The 17005-nt window shown below is 37.3% G+C and overlaps 1 protein-coding gene across 1 annotated transcript in view; it reads right to left on the bottom strand.

Moving 5' to 3' along the window:
* LOC149152092 (MLO-like protein 11) overlaps window positions 1-16264 on the bottom strand; it is a 90218-nt gene extending 73954 nt beyond the window's left edge. Inside the window, exons 1-5 of the mRNA XM_089438358.1 lie at window positions 15578-16264; window positions 13847-13904; window positions 12948-13192; window positions 12482-12598; window positions 11912-11972 (exon numbers count right to left, since the gene is read on the bottom strand). Coding sequence (XP_089294484.1) covers window positions 11912-11972; window positions 12482-12598; window positions 12948-13192; window positions 13847-13904; window positions 15578-15706 — 610 coding nt within the window. The 5' untranslated portion in view covers window positions 15707-16264. The remainder of the gene's footprint in view (window positions 1-11911; window positions 11973-12481; window positions 12599-12947; window positions 13193-13846; window positions 13905-15577) is intronic.
* Between the last annotated feature and the right edge of the window lie 741 nt (window positions 16265-17005).

Consider the following 17005-nt stretch of genomic DNA (forward strand, 5'->3'; position numbering starts at 1 on the left):
TCCTAGTATAGCTTTTTGATGGCGTCCCACATCTCCTTTGCAATTCCCTTCTTTGCAATGTGTGGTATGATATGGTCTCATACTCTGTCTAGGAGCATCCTCTTGGCCTTGGCCATGTCCTTCCTGTAATCATGTAACAAGATAGGATCTGCTAGTACAATTGTTGCCACAAACTCCTTCAGACCATGCTCATCCAAAAGGAATAGCATCTTGGCCTTCCAGATGCCAAAGTTGGAGGCTTCATCCAACTTTTCCTGATCTTTAAGTCATGTTGTGGCCATCTCTGTGAAACTCAAAAACTGGAGAATTAATAAATTGGGAAATATCCTTCTCCTTCGGGCAAATTAACTCGGTCTTCTCCTCTACAACTCATACTGGGAAATTTGCACTAGCCTTCGGAACCCTTTCCTAAAATTCGCACTACCTGATGCTTCACACCTGGGGAACTCAGTCTCTCTGGAACTCTTTCCGATACTGGCACATGCACTGCTAACCCTGAAAAACACACTAGCTTGACTGGCAAGCTCGCACTAGCAGTTCGCCTGGTAGTTCGCACTGCCTACTACAGTCTTTTCTTGTTGGAAATCACGACCTCCTCTCTTGCTACTAGAATACTGGAATCCCACTAAGAATTTCTTGGAAATTCCCTCTGTGTGCTTTTCTCTTCCTTCCCTGCGCATATCTGCTTTTGCAAAATCGTGTGCTGCAAATCTCTACACTAGATCTACTTTGCGAATCTCTGATCTACTCACCGGAAAATAGATTTGGTAATCCTCACTGCCTGCTGCTACTGCTCTGAGACAAGTCAAACTTTTCCTCCAAACTGTACTGGAAATCAATTTGTTGTCTCTCTGCAATTCGCACTGCCTGGCTGGCTTGTGCAGATTTGGTTCTGTGTGCTTCAGATCTCCCTCTGAACTGCACAACCCTTGCTTCCTTCGCTTCTAAAGCCTATGATCCGATCGAACTTGGCTCTAATACCATGTGAAATTTCCACGAATGCAATAAACTGGATATTTATCTTCTAATTGTTTACAGTTTGTTTGTCTTTTGAATTATTAATTTGGCAAATAACGATAAATTCACTATTGCATTATTCACAATAAAAACGCTACATAATATAAAAAAGCTCGAACTGAGAAATAGATGCATACACAATAAAATTGACATAGTTATTTTTGGACAAATGTCCCTAGAAAAACCCCGAAGGGAAAACAAATGCAACAGATGAGGGTTTTATTATTATCTTCATCAAATTCAAGAATATAATGGTCTACTTGCCTTTCTGGCAAAGCTATAGCCTATGACAATCCCTACTGGCAAAATATACTGGAGACGCCCTTGTCTCCCTCTGCAATCAAATTGGCCTCTTCTAGCCACTCCCACCTCCTCCTAGCATTCGCATTGCCTTCCTGTAGTGCACAGATCTGGCTGAGGATAATACGTACAACCCCAAAATTACCTCCTATCAAGTCGTCTTGCATCCCTCTGCCTCTGAAACCCACTTGCTTTGCCTCTGGGACATTGATCCGAAAACTGGCAACTGAAGCATGGCTTCTCCGGCAACTCGCACTAAGAATTATGGTTACTCACATTAGTTGTAGCGGCCTCCTCTTCCTATCTCTCGGACACTGGAAAATACTGAGAAAAATTCCTTCGAACATCTACACTCAAATCTTTGTTGATCCCCTGCTCTCTGATGCTTCCCTAGCTTCAACTGCGCCCTTGTTGAATACATGCAACTGGGTAATCGCCCTGCTTGAATTCACTCGATGCCTTCTCCAAACCCTTTGACCTGCTCTTATAATCTCTTGTTGGAGTCTCAACGGCCACGATTACATCTCAACCGATGGCTAAGATCAATTTGACTTCATCAATAGAAGCCTCTAGAGCAAAATTGAACTTCCTTAATTAATTCACTTTAATTAACCAATTTTCCTAAGTTAGGAACTTTTTAATTATGGCTAATTAATTTAATTAAGGTGTCTCCAAGTCTTTTCTCACGAAACCTTTTCTGGGTTTTGGAGATCTCGTGTTCCTTAGCCTCTTAGACATCATAGAGACTAGAACACGTCTGTCGCTACCATAAACTAACACTTCCAACACTTATCTTCAATGTGACCATCAATATTGCAATAGTTGTCATGGTTATTTGGATCCTTGCATTGATGTGCAATGGTTGTCGTCTTCCTGTCTTTTCTTTTCCACTTCTTACCCTCCTTGGAAGCATCTTGGTGATCTTTCTATTTAGAAGCACTTGGTTGTCTTTTCTTATGGCCTATGTTATCTAGGTATTGTGCTTGCACATAAGCCTCACCAACATTCCTAGGTTTGAATAGCATCACTTGTTTTTGCAAATGACTGTGTAGACCACCCACATACTTCAAGAGTATGTATGGGTAATTGAGAGAGATACCCAACATGATCGCCATCTTCCTAAACTTGATGGTGTGCTCTTGCACACTCTGCCCTCTGCCTAAACTGATGCCAACAAATTCAATGTTCCTCTACATACCTCATAGGGTAGAACTAGGTCTTGATGAGGGTTTTAAATCATCCCACTTAATTACTAGTGGATCACCCTCCAACCTAAGTGTCTTTGTGTGGCCTTCCCACCAACTCAGTGCATGGCCCTATTATTTGCATCAAGAAAATGAAAATTTATGCTCTCCATCTATATTATGGACACTAAAATACACTTCTAACTATTGCAACGAATGATTGAACTTAAAAGCATCAATATCACCTTGATAAAGTTTGATGTCTACTTTCACTTCCATTTTAAGCAAAGGTTATGAAGAACTTGGTTGCTCTTTCTCAAGTCTTTTTTCTAACTCCTTTTCTAGGTCTTCATTATCCATCTGTATCAATTTCTCATGTAATCTAGCTTTTCCGTTAGAGCCACCGACCTCCTCGAAAGGTCCAAACTTGTTCACTGGAGTTGCCATGAGGAGGACCATGTTGCGAGACATATCAATGACTTGCTCCTCCAGCCTCACTAATCTCTTTTGCCGCATCCCAAGGGTCATCATTAATGGACTCATCTACCATGGCTAGGGTTTTGCAACTCGAGCAAATTCCTGGGATCTGCATCTTTCCACAAATACTCCAAAAAAACTACTCTGATACCAATATGATCTATAAACTATCGTAGATATTCTACTAGAACAATTCCTCACAAGAAATATTATAATATTCTAAAATCTCAGATTATCTAATTTACTTCCTTAGATTTGAGATTAATTATTACTAGCTTCATTCTCAAATTTATAAAAATAACCAAAATATGAAATTGAAACAAGCAGCAAATGAACACACCATCCACACAAATGAACATAAGATGTATCCTTGGAAAACCAAAATGGAAGAAAACCCAACTAGAAGGTGAAGTGTATGCTCTACTCATTTTTCTTTAGTTAAGAACATGAAAATACAAAGAAAAGGTCACTCACTATGTAGTTTCCTTTGACACTATGCCCTGAACAGTTGCTGCATAATCTTCTTCCTCCTCCATTATGCTCTCAAAACCCACTCCTAGATGCTCTCCTCAACTACAGAACAAGTACAATACTAAATAATGGAACCCCTTCTCCTCCTAGTAGTCTAGTATTTAACATAGCCTGATAGTCATCTAGGGTTAGGGTTTTTGCACCCTCAACCCTCAATTAGTGATAAGGTTTTGAACCTTCTAGAATCTTCTTGAAAGTCCAAAGGATAAGGTTTTGCAGCTTCTAGAATCTTCTTGAAAGTCCGAAGGTGACTAGCCCCACATGTAAGTAATGAGGGTTGATGTGACATCCACTCATAACATGGTGGTCGACAAGGACAAGTCAACTTGTGGGAGACAACTTTCACATATGCACTCCAATTGAAGTGATTTTTGCCTCATTGGAAAGGTCTCAGAGTGTAGAGTAGCATCAAGGGGCTAGGAGCTACACTCAAAAAAATTCGACCCAAAAAAATGTCATTTGATGCCTCAAAATTGGTGTATATGTGTTATATTCTGTGCACGATTAGCCCCACAAAATAAATAAATAAATAAAACAAATTTTACATGATTTTGAAATTTGGAGTGAATTAAATCAAAGGACGTACGCTTTCACATTTTAAAAAAATAAATTTTTATGTGATCTATGGCCTATTAAAAATTTTAATTTATTAATTTTTTTTTAATCTTTGGTCACATTAAAAAAATAATAAAAAAAAACAGTTGCCACATTAAATTTGCTTCATAAGCTTGGCACATTAAAAAATTGCCTAAGGGATAATTAAATTCTAATCTAAAGTTCCTTGGTATCTTTTTGTGTCAAGTGTAAAATTTTGTGGTATCGATTTCTCTATTGTCAAGCGCAATTAATGTTTTAGAATCATATCTAAAGGTTGACTATAGGAAAAAGATAATTTCTAGATCTGGGTTATTGAAGAAAATCATTTTAATTCTAGAATCATATATTGCTTAGCAGTTAAATTTCATAGCTCTTCATGGTATTTAATTCCTAGAATATCTTGCATGACAAAGTTTTGGGCATTTACATTTAATCAAACATAATCGTCACTTTCATCACATTTATAAATTGCTCTGGATAACTTGTTTTCATTTAGTTTATGGTTAATTGAATTTTAAGGCATTGGTCTGAAAATCATTTATATCTTGTGGTTGTGTCTTATTGGTTTTAATTGTTAGATCTATCCATCTTGGTTAACCAAGACTTGTTTCACATTCATCAAGTTGTTCATTCTTAAGTCTCTTAGAGCCTGTGTTCCACAAGCTACCCTCATTCATTCACCTAAGGGACTACCCCCCTTGACTTGTCTAGGAGAGAGTCTAAACGGAGTGAGTAAGGATTAGAGTGACAACGCTTACTCTGAGCGTTGTCGCGAAGCCTAGACACTTTGTGTGACAACATTTTTTAGCGTTGTTGCTAGGGACAGCGAGGAGGACAAGCTCGAGGAGGGATACGTTCGAGTAGAATTCGGGCAGCGAGGAAGGGAGCAGATCGAGCCACAGCGATGGAGGAATGGTAGTTCGAATTTCGAGATGAAGGAAGGGAAACTCGGGCAGGGGAAATGAGGCAACTTTTGAGGAGAGGATGAGGGAGCAGTGAGGTTTTTTGCAGGTGCAGCAAAGGAGGCCACGGGGACAACGATTTTTTGCAGGAAGAATGGAGAAAAAGCTCGAGGGAGAGGGTTCTGCAAACTAGTAAAACGCAAAGGAGGGAGGAACCCCAAAACGCAGGCAAAAAGAATCAAAAATTTGCAGAAAGGAGAAAACGCAACAGCAGAAATGGTAGCCCAGAAAACTAAAAAAAAAAATCCCAAAATTTTTTTATTAAAATGATATTCTTCTGCTTCAAATTTGTCTTTAAAACACTTATAAAATCTCTAGATTTAAATCTTAAAGCCCTCGGACTGTAAAAAAAATTGAATAATATCCCTGCAGAGTGATATTGAGGCTAGATCTTACCCTCCAAGGCCTAGATCTGACTTTAAACAAAAATTCTCCTTCAGATCTACAGTTGCGAAAAGAAAAACAAAACACCCAAAAACGATATATATAATGATGAAATTAAAAACCCCAAAAACCCAGTTAAATAATTACAATAATTATAAGTTGAAGGCTCTAAGTAGCCAAATCTATCATTATGTCACACAGAAATTTAAAAAAAAAAAAAAATTAAAGGAGGTGCTAACTCGAAACCCTTCGTGCATCACAAACAAAAATCTTATGATAAAGCCGGAGCTAATTTAGCTGGGCTCTTCAGGAAACACAGATCAGGAGTCAGCTGGTCCAACTAAAAACTTCCCCTAACGCCCAATGATCTAAATCAAGATTTCCCTGTAAAACTCGATCCAGCCATTAAAAATAGAGCGAGAAAATAATAATAAAACTTAGACAAATAGAGATACCTGCTATTACGTTATTATTCAAACCCCAGCGACTGAGCAAGATACATGTACTCAAATCACTCTTCAGAAGCTAACATCAATGGCTTTAGAAAAAATTATGCATGAAATAAATCATCTTACAGTATTCCCATGAAGAGTAACACCAGCAGAAATTAACCCCAAAGTCTTTCTTTGTTATCCAAAAAAAGATTCACAAGAGCTTTTTGCTAAGCACACGACTCAAAGATTGGATGGATCGATTGACAAATGACCTCCTATTTAAAGATAAATCATCCAATGGCTAGTTCAAGCGATCCTCATCAAAGTAATCTCGACCGTTGATGAAGATCAAAATTTCTTTTAATCTCATCCGTCGAAATATTTAATTTTTGAGGAAATTCAAAATTTTCATTTAACCATCAAAAAAATGACTTAACCTCAGGGATCAAAGGTTTAAAATTTATCAAAATAATTAATTTACCTTAGTCCCTGGACCTCTTAAAATTTAACTTTTTAGGACCGACGAATTTTGCCCTTAAAGAATTTAAATTTACCTAGGACCTAGAATTAATTAAATTTCTCGCTTAAGATTTTAATTAATTTTGGGCCAGAAAATTTAATTAATTAACCTATGAGGAGATAAATTATTTTCCCAACCATCAAGACACTTTACATCATGATTTCATATTTTCTACATCATAAAGGGGAAACCCATTTGTAATAGACCCTCACAGATTACACATTTCTGCGACACAAGTATAATCCAACATACCAAGTAATTTGTAATAAAATAATCTAACCAAAAAGTTAGGATTATTCTCAATTTACTTTTACATAGACTCGATGTAGAACACTAGAACTTGCCTAAGCTCCTAGCGACAAAATCCATTCCAGCTTTGGGGTAAGACTAGAGGGAAAAACTCTGTCAATTATTCGAAAATGAATCAGTGAGACAAAAAACCTCCTAAAATGGATCTGCTGAGATTATTCACATTATACACATGCAGAATGGGTTTACATAACATCTTGAAAGTCAGGTTGATGATGATAGTTGGACGGCACGGACACATCGATCAAGCACTATCCCTTTTTGCGAAAAGGGGGTGTACTGCTATGGGTCGTTGACACGTAGTGGTCAACAACCCTAATGCGCCTTTATCTCCTTGGATTTGTCTAGTTGGAGACTCCTTTATATATATTATTTGTTTGATCTCTCCCATGAAGGTGGTTGTGGAGCATTCTCCCTGGATGATTATTATATTATTTTCTCACTCATGTACCTTGGAGGGCACATTCTATATGGACCCATTTAGCATTTTGACATGATAATGCCTATTTCTAGATGGCGCACCCTCTCAGAGATTTTTATTGCATATTACTTCCTATTTTTGAATAGGGGCGGCCTCTCTGAGAGAGGCTATCAATGTATCTTGATATTGTCAACCATGGATCTGACTACTCAACAATTTTACCATTTGTTTGACTTGTCATGGAGTTAGTTGAAGATCTATTGCATTTTATTGTAAGAGAGAAGAAGCTCCCTCTATATAAAGAGCATTCTATCCATTTGTAAAGTGGAATGGTGAGTTGATATTTTGGAGTTAGAGAAGTGATCAAGTATTGGAGCTTAGGAATTAGAGCTTGATGGAGCTCCCTTTTACTACCAAGATTGATGACTAATGAAGGCAGAGGTGTAGCTTTTTATTTTGGTGTAAGGTTTAATGTTTTCATGGTTCCAAAATTATATAGATTTTTTTCTTTTAATTTAATATAAAAGCCTAAGCATTTTATTAAGGCGTAAATCAATGTGAGGAGGTTTCTCCCTCTTGATTTACTTCTTGTTTTATTTCTGTTTATTGTCATTCTACTAATGAATTAATTGCAGATTTGGATTAATAATTCAGAAATAATGCAACGCTTTTATATTTTGTTGATAAGTAGTACCTTCTAGGGTCCTCCATGATTATTTCCATGTAAATTTCCTGCAAGTACTTTAAGTATAAATGTCACATACTAGTCCATTTTCCACGAGTACGCAAAATTAGAATGGAGAATACAGTAAACAGCCTTTTATCCATTGTTGGTTGGAAGTGGAAAAACAATCCTTTCATCCACTTAACACCTTCATTGAAGTAGTTGTGATGTGCAAACTTAGTCCCTCTATTTAGAAACTTCTCATGACTTCATTAGCCCATGATTGACAGGCATTGGTTTTCTTCCTTGTCTTTTCATTCCTTGTTTTTCTTTTCATTTTCCTATCTTGTCTTTATCCCATTCCTATTTCCTTTCCTTCCATATACTACAACAACCTTGTTTAGTTAAGGCTTACTCTTCAAAACAATCACTCTGTGCATTGGCAATCCTACTACTTAGGGAACCCCCTTGAGTTGGAGAAAAGTCAACCAAAAAGAGAGAGGAAGAGTTACCGTGGTGATAGTAGGTAGCCTTCCTGAGTTGCACAAGACTAGTTCCTTGATGCTTGGGACTTTACAGCATATAGGATGCTATATTTTGTTGTAACAGTGTGAACATACAATATAATAATTTTAGACATCAAAATTTTATTTCCTACCAGTTTTACATATGGTAGGTGGAAGCTCAATGGAGTCTGGACTTTCCCCTATTAAAAGTTGTATAATTCTCCTTTGTAAGTCGAGCATTTTGTGCTTGTATTTCTAATAAGAAAACTATGTCAAGAATCAGACACCTCTTTCGTCATCCTGCTTATCTTTGTTTTTCGTATTTGTTCATATCACTTTGGCTGCCTCTCTTTACTTTATATGTTGGAAATAATACTGAGAGGGGGGGTGAATCAGTAATATCAAATTCTTTTCAATATGCCTTCCAGATTTATACTTTAATTTATTCTTCAGATATTGATCATTAATTTGTATGTCAGTGCCATATAATGATGAACAAGAACAAGAAAAATAGATAAGCACACCAAAGAACACCAAATATAAGGTGGAAACCCAATGTGGGTGAAAACCACCTGCTGCAATATGTCGCTATCTTCTTTCAATTAGAAACTTCTTTTACAAGGATTTTGTACTGGTGCAGTCATTTACCAGTACGCAGGCTGCAACCTGCAGAGAGCTACAACTCTCTCTCGTTTTCTAGTCTCTTCTGGAAGGGAGCTACAACCCCCTTTGCTCTTTTACTTCTTTAGGGACCACGTTTCATTAATTTTCAAACTTGATCCAAGAAGATCAAATAATCATCAAGTACATGCAAATCACCCAATCTCCTTATACAATCAACCAATGAATGACCCAACTTCTCAGAATGCTGTAAACAGAAAAGTAATACCAGAAATCTAAACCCAGAACTCTGCAGCAATAGATAAAAGACAGCCAACAAATGTTTCAAGATAGGTTCGCAACTTCACCAATAGTGACCTGCGAATACCCGCAGCTCTTCTGTATCTAAACTGCGCAGATCCGCACCTGGTCTGACTACTGCTCTGCGTATCTCCGCACCACTCATTCAGCTGCCCTGCGTACCTCTGCTTAGATCCGCATCTGCACTGCCCGCCTGACAGCGTACCTCCGCGACTTGTTCTTCTGTTTCTCTGCGTACCTCCGCACTACGCCTTCTCCTGCGCTACGTACCTCGCACTGCGCCTTCTGCTGTGCTACGTACCCTCGCACTGCGCCTTCTCCTGCGCTGCGTACCCTCGCACTCACGCCGTGAATCGCCTGCGAACCTTTGGTTAAGGCCAAATTAACAGTCCTCCAATGTGCCACAGTCAGTCAGATCCACAGATCGGATCATGCGCCCGAGAGATTACGACTTATCAATAGATTCACCTTAAATTTTCTCCTTGATTTAGATCTCGCTTTTAAAACCAATCACCCAAACTTTCAGATCTTAAGATATTTAAATTTCACAAGTGTCTAGCCAAGTGATTTCTTTTCCTTTTTATAGGCAAGCCCTTATTCAAACCATGGGACAAAACCATCGAAAACCAATACAAGGGATCCAAACAGGGGTTCAAATAATTTAGATCCTAAACCACGGGCCAAAACCATAGGATCATGAACGACGGGCTAAATACCAAGGGCCAAACATAAGAAACCCCACGTGAGCGCGCTTCTCTACATTGGAGTGAGTGAACTGGGGGACCGCACCTTATGAACGGATAACCTGCGGGTATGTCCGCACTTCCTAGACGGCAAACCTGCGGGTCCGCACCTTTTGAACGATGCACCTGCGAACCTCTTATTTTCCATCATTTTGAGAGCCTGAACAGAATTTTGCCACTTGAGTGAGTTGCCATAGAGCCAAACCAGAATCATAATGCCAACATTATAACCTAGATAACCGGATTCGTCCTATAGGCTCCACGAATCCGAATCCATCGTGTCCGACACGATCCTCTCGAGATTCGTGTCCAAAAACCATGACACGTCGTGTCCTATTTTGACACGTCGAATCCGACTACGTGTCACGATTTTGGCAGTGTGTCCTGTTTTCTAGGACTCGTTAGGCGGCAAAAGTGACCTACACGGGTATGAAAAGGCCACATTTGGTCATTACAGCCACACATATTTTCATTTGGCAAGCGTTTTGGCAGCTTAATGATCAAGTCTAGGCCCTAGTATTGATATGCTATTCATGGTAATGTTAAATTCTTAAAGTAAAAGTGATGAATGTCACTTTTACTTAAATTTTTAACATTACCATGAAATGACTCAGGATGTTTGAGAGTGGTTCCGGCCTCATTGGATTTCATATGGAGAAAGTAGAATTTTAGATTTCAATCAAAATCCAGCAGACTTATCAGTTTTTCAGGATTTTAGGATTGGGGAATTGCAATGTTTCCATTGAATTTTGTCATGTATTATGGTATGGAACTCGTATTTAATCAAGAGCACCAATCCCTCTATGTACATTGATGTTAGTGACATTGGTTGTCGAACTCCTGTATCATGACCCTCCTAAAAATGTACGCATCACTCAAACAAAATCTTGACTTGACATGTTATGCTTGTTCTATCTTATGTTAATGCTTAAAGAGTGATATTAATGACAAAGATCCCTATACAGATACAGAGGTAATGACAAAGATACCTCTGGATATTAATGCTTAGAGGGTGATATTAATGACAAAGCTCCTAATTTTCCAACAAGACAAAAAAATTAGACATTTCTCGTGGTGGCAAGAGGGCCAAGCATAAGAAATAGATAATAGATTGACATGTATTTGAATTTTGTATGTACTATGCATGCTAATAGCTATAGATGAACATCTATATTTGAAATCAATTAAATTTGTATCATTAATTAAAAATTTGTGTAAGAAATATCTAATTTTTAATATATATATATATATATATATATTTTAAAATATACAATATATATATATATATATATATTTTTTTAATAAAATAATATATAACGAATCCTACGTGTCCTGTTCGGGGGCTCAACGTGTCCGAATCCGACACCACGAATCCGAATCCCCATGTCAGGTGACTTAGTTTATAACGCTTTCTTTTCGTGAAGTTAAGCAAATCTAAGAGGGAGATGAGCTAGGCATTTCTTATTGATGTACTACCTGCCATATGCGGGGCTATCTGGCTCGGCAGATGCTTTCGACAAAGTCCCACTTTTGATCATTTGACCTTTACAGGTACCAATCTACATGCAAAAGCAAATAGGATGACTAGATATGTTTTAGGTGCAGTAGATAGGCATCTGGGCATCACTACCATAAGTACAGAACTGGATATTCCAAGATCAATCCTTACTAAAATGAAGTAGCAGTCAAATTAAGTAACAGGTGCCATTGCTTGAATATGACAGGTCATGTACCATATATACAACTGATACACAGTGGCTACCATCTGATTGTCTTTGAGAAAAAAGGATTTTGGTTTAAACTACAAAAAGTCTCCTGTATTATCTACCTTGATACTTCTTTACAAATAAAAAGGTTCAGAACCGTATAATACAACTATCTCCAATCCTAAGCAAAGTACAAATATAAAGCCCATCCAAACTATAAATTTTAAAAACTTACCTGCCAAGCTATCATGACCATTAGAATGTGCTTCATTTTCCCATGGCCTCCATGTGTAAATCTGAAAATACATGTTTTTAAACAAATCAATCATTTTCACATTATCTTCGGAGAATATAGGCAACTCCATTGATGAATGAGAGAAAACATAATCTTTCACCCTTCGCACATTAATTCCCATTTTTCAGGAGCATCAAACCAGGAAAAGGAAAAGCTGCATGCAAAATGTTGATCACGGATCCTGATTCTTGCAGTAAGATACGTATTAAACACTTCAAGCCTGACAAGTACGGATTCTAAAATGGGAAAGCCCAGAATGCAGGACGCCATTTCAAGATACAGTACAACAAACTTTTGATTCCAGGACCAAACAATTTAGAAAGCAGAATCTGATATTAATGAAATCAAAGCGAAAAACACTTAATGACTGATCAGGCATCTTGTGGTAAAACTTAAAACCTTTATTTTTTCTTGTCGAAGTTTGTCTAGTTTCCCAAACCATTAGACGAAATCAAGAGTAATTATCTTTTATGTACTTTGTGTGTTTGAGAAACAGGCTCATATACAAACCTTAACGATTGCCAGAAGCATGTTTAAGCAGCTATAAAAAACATGCATGATCGCCATGATAAAAATGAATCGCTGAAGTTGCTCCAGACCTTCAACTGAGACAAAAGGCTCATAACCCTGCGGTATTCGGAAAAAAAGGCAAACAGCATATTAAGTATGTTTGATGTGGTATGTTTTTCAAGACAAGCTCTCGCCTTTGGGGAAATGGTTATACAGATCCACACAAAGAAAACAAGCTGTGAGCGGCAAAGGGGTGCCGGTATACCAAATAACTTCTCTTCCGCCATTTTGGCTCTCTATATTGATTAATATAAGTGAAGAAAAAGAGAAAACTCAAAATGGCATCCTACAAGCACAGTAATACGCTCACAATGCTGAAATGTGCATTTTTGCATCCATTGACGTTTCAAAGTCTAAGCATCAATCAAATGCGTAACAATGTTAACTAACGAAATTGCAGCTTTACCTTTTTGCAGGCATTGCCAACTGCGCCACTGAGAAGCCGCCTCGATAAAACATGAAGAGAGAACGTTAGCAGTTTACGACCATGGGATCTACTGTCATGAGATACATCTGAATCACTTTCTTCAGCATCGGATCTCTTACATGGGGAGAACTTGGTGTTATAGTACTTTGATTCAATACAAATATTAGATATTGAACTTGATGTGGCAGACAGCATTAAGGAAATAAAGCCAAGTAGCATCAGCTCTGTTCCACAAAAAGTTGCCAATTAAAGGAAAATATAGATAAGAACACATAATCTAGAGATGAAAATTGCCCAAATATTATGAACTTTCACAAGATCGTTGTCAAAACTAATAACCGGCATGCTTGTTATGATATTGAAACACTTATCATCACAACAGAATGGAAATAGAAAGAATTTATAAATTGCTTTTGCTGATAAGAACACTCAACAGTTGACATTTGATTGAGCTGAGAGGCATTCCATAGCGTGGTAGGGGGGAGATGTGTTGCTATTTAAGTGTGTGACTGTAAGGTTGACATAAGCTTTTCAAACAATATACTTTAAAATAATAAAATTACTAATAATAGGTCATTTAATGTTATTCCATATAATGTTATATAACACCAGCCTAGATCCATCTTAATCTTGGATCTATCCAACCTAGTAAGGGATGAACTTTCTAGAGGTGTAAATTTTAAATTTTTTCTCAGATTTTTACACAATTAAAAAATTTTGCACCTAAAAGAATTTGATCCCTCTCAACTCTTAATAGATCCCAGGTTAAGATGAATCTTGTTAGTGATAAGCAAGACACATCTAACTTATGGGGAATAACAAACTCGTTGGGAATACTGCTTTTGGCCACAAATTGAAAATTTTGAAAAGAAACCAACCTGCTTTCATCTTCTCCACTGCTTCAAACAGAGGATTCCGTTTGGTTTTATGCAGCCACTGCAAGAACAAAATATTTCGTAAGAGGTAAAATGTACCACAAACAAAAACCTCATTGACGTGAAGCATGAAGACAAGAAGCTCTTACACAACTTACATGGAAATAAAAAAAGAAATAGTTGAATCATTAAAGGAATAGTTGAATAAAATTCCATTGAGGTCAAATTCAATCTTAGAAATTGGTAGAAAACCTCTTAAAAGAGCTAGTAGCAGAGGAACTGTTAGTTTGAAATCACTTGATTTGAATATTGAAAATATATGATCTAAGAGATTTCGCATAAAATGCAGAAGAGAAAAGATGTAGGAACACTTCTTTGACTCCACAGTGTAGTGTCTATCCAAAAGATAGTTTCAGCTATACCTAACAACAAAACCTTTTGAAGCTGTTTGGAATAAGCAACCTGTTTCCGGGAAAAACATTGAATATAATAGCATAGACAGGATCAAACCATTGATTTAAAAAGTTTACTACAGACAGAAAATCCACCAGCAACAGAGATTGTCGTTGTTAGTTTATATATAGAAAAGTATCTTGTTCACTGGCATTTACGTATTGCAAATTGATGTCATTTTCTCTAAAGATAAACTTCCAAGGCTACTACACCAATCTTTATTCGATGGTCTGGCAGCTGGCTTATTCAATTGCAATTCTCAGAGCCAGGGATAAAACTCGTACACTTCATTGAGCTACATTTTACAGTTCTTCTGAATGTTTTGTTGGACACAGCTTTTGCATCTAAGAAATTAGAGGAAACTAAATTGAATATTATGCATTCGTGTTTTATTAAATTTATCGACCTTCCAAAAACTTCTTACATGTGCAAAAATTCACAAACAACGTGGCAGAATAGAGAAGCTCTTAAATGTTGTCCTCAAAATAAGGTGCAAATAAAATTTTGCATAGGAGGCATAGTTTTGTTTCAAATGAAAAGCAAGAAGGCCATGTTTTTCACATTCAATGAAAACTGGAAATCGTTGAGTATGTCAGTTTGGTTCATACTATTTTGGTCCAAAAAGGAAAATGTGGCCCTGTTTTGTCATAAAAAAGGTGCATATTGGGAAGCCCTTTCCATCAAAATGATTAGTACTGTGACAAAGGAGACTCGGTTCACTGGTAAGATCGACAGAGGATTTCGCTGGACTGGTTGTGGTCTACTCCACCCAAATGGTACATCTCAAAGGAAGACGAGGCTAGGAAAACATCCTGGGGATGTTCAAGGAATAATTACCCCTTGGACCTGGCACCTAAGGCTAAATGACTGGTGCTGTGCCAAGGAGCCTGGGTTCACTGGCGAGGTCGACAGAGGATTTCACATTGACAGGTTACAGCGCAGTAAATAACAATGTAGGTTTAACACAAAACAGCAGAGGAAGTCTCCTGCAAGATGTGAATGGAAATGCGCAGAAAACACTGAAACAATAGTAATATTCACACGGTGAAACCCATAAGCCCATCAACAGAGATCAGATCTCCATAAGGGTATTTTCCTACACTCTGCTGAACTATATTTCAGCAGTGCCACCGAAATTTAGTCCTCCGCAATTGATTGCACACAAACACATGAATATCATCCATAAACGGTTTTGGGCGTTCATAAGTTTTTTCTATTGAGATAACCAACTTGTGGGAATGCAGCTTAGCATAAGATGAGTTAAAGTGAGAATGAGCTTACCCGACTCAAATGGTGTATAGAACGTTCCACTATGAGTGAAACAACCACAAACACTGTCAAAACAGTGGCCACTGACCATGTTGGTGTCAAGGCCAGTGACCTCGGCTCCCCTGGCCTGTCTACTGCCATTGCTTCCAAGTTCCTTCCTTGCCTTTGACAATCCTTAGCTCATTATTGGCTTCTGTAAATCTCAATGCCTTAGGGAGCCAAACTTTGATATTCCCCGTGGTTGCCTATTTCCTGGGCCAAGTCTACTAATCTCATGCATCATGATAGATCCATAAGTTCAACATACAATGTTCAAAGTCTACTTGCAGGAAAACACACATATTGAAGAAGAACCTTATCAATGGTGTCTCGTTCTCAATATCCTACTGTCCGACACAATACTAACGATAGCATTTGGAAGTGCACCTTCACAATTAACCAATGAATCAATGAATCCCCGTTCATTTCATATATAGATGACTTTCTGCGTTGGGGGTGTTAAGTTTTACTGAACCTTCTATTATTTGGGGGCACATTGGATATATATATGTCTTTCTGCATGAAAAGGTGTTTTGGGTAAAACTTTTACTGAACGTTCCATGAATTTGGGAGCAAAAACAATATAAACAAGACAAAAAAATATTTTCTAACAGAGCCTCTTTTATTTTTGTTGAGACTGGGGTAGCCATCTTGCGCCGTGTTGCTATCGGGCATTGTCACCGAATATTTTATACCTTTTTCAGACTGGCGTCGCTTTCTTGCGCCGTGTTGCCATGGGGGTTGTGACAAAACATTTATAAAAAAAAATTGACAGCGAGCTCCCTGTCTGGCGCCTTTATTACCATGGCGATTGTGACAGTTGGATCGAAGGAAATTGGCTATTTTTGTCGCGAGTCAATTGTTTTTCTTAATGCATTTTTATTAGAAATTTTGTAAGATTTTCAAATTTCAACGTTCAAAATGTAGGAATTGTAATATTGATATTTTTTGTAGCAAAGATAGTGTGTTTTAATGCATTTTGTTATAATTTTTTAATGCATTTTTGTTATAATTTTGCAAGAATTTTGGAATTATAATGTGATTGCATTAATCATTTTTTAAAAATAAAAAATTAATATTATAATTTATATATTGAAATAATTTATAATTTAATAGGGAAAGATACTATATATATAAAAAGTTCCTCTCTCCAACATCTTGATTATGATTACTACAGATGTACTTGAAAATTTATTGTCAAGTGAACTCTCCAACATCTTGATTATGATACATTATTCACTCAAATGAATTGATTTATTTTGGAATAAAAAAGCACTAGTTAGGATAAAAAACATACCATTGTTGCTTAAAACCACATAACGATGGAGGTTAGTATTCAACTTTGGAATAGAACGATGGAGCTTAGTTTTCAATTTTGGAATAGATAATACCTATTAGATC

Source organism: Pinus tabuliformis, chromosome 9, assembly GCF_031772625.1.
Source record: "Pinus tabuliformis cultivar Carrire ecotype Pingquan chromosome 9, CPIR1, whole genome shotgun sequence".
Taxonomy (NCBI): Eukaryota; Viridiplantae; Streptophyta; class Pinopsida; order Pinales; family Pinaceae; genus Pinus; species Pinus tabuliformis.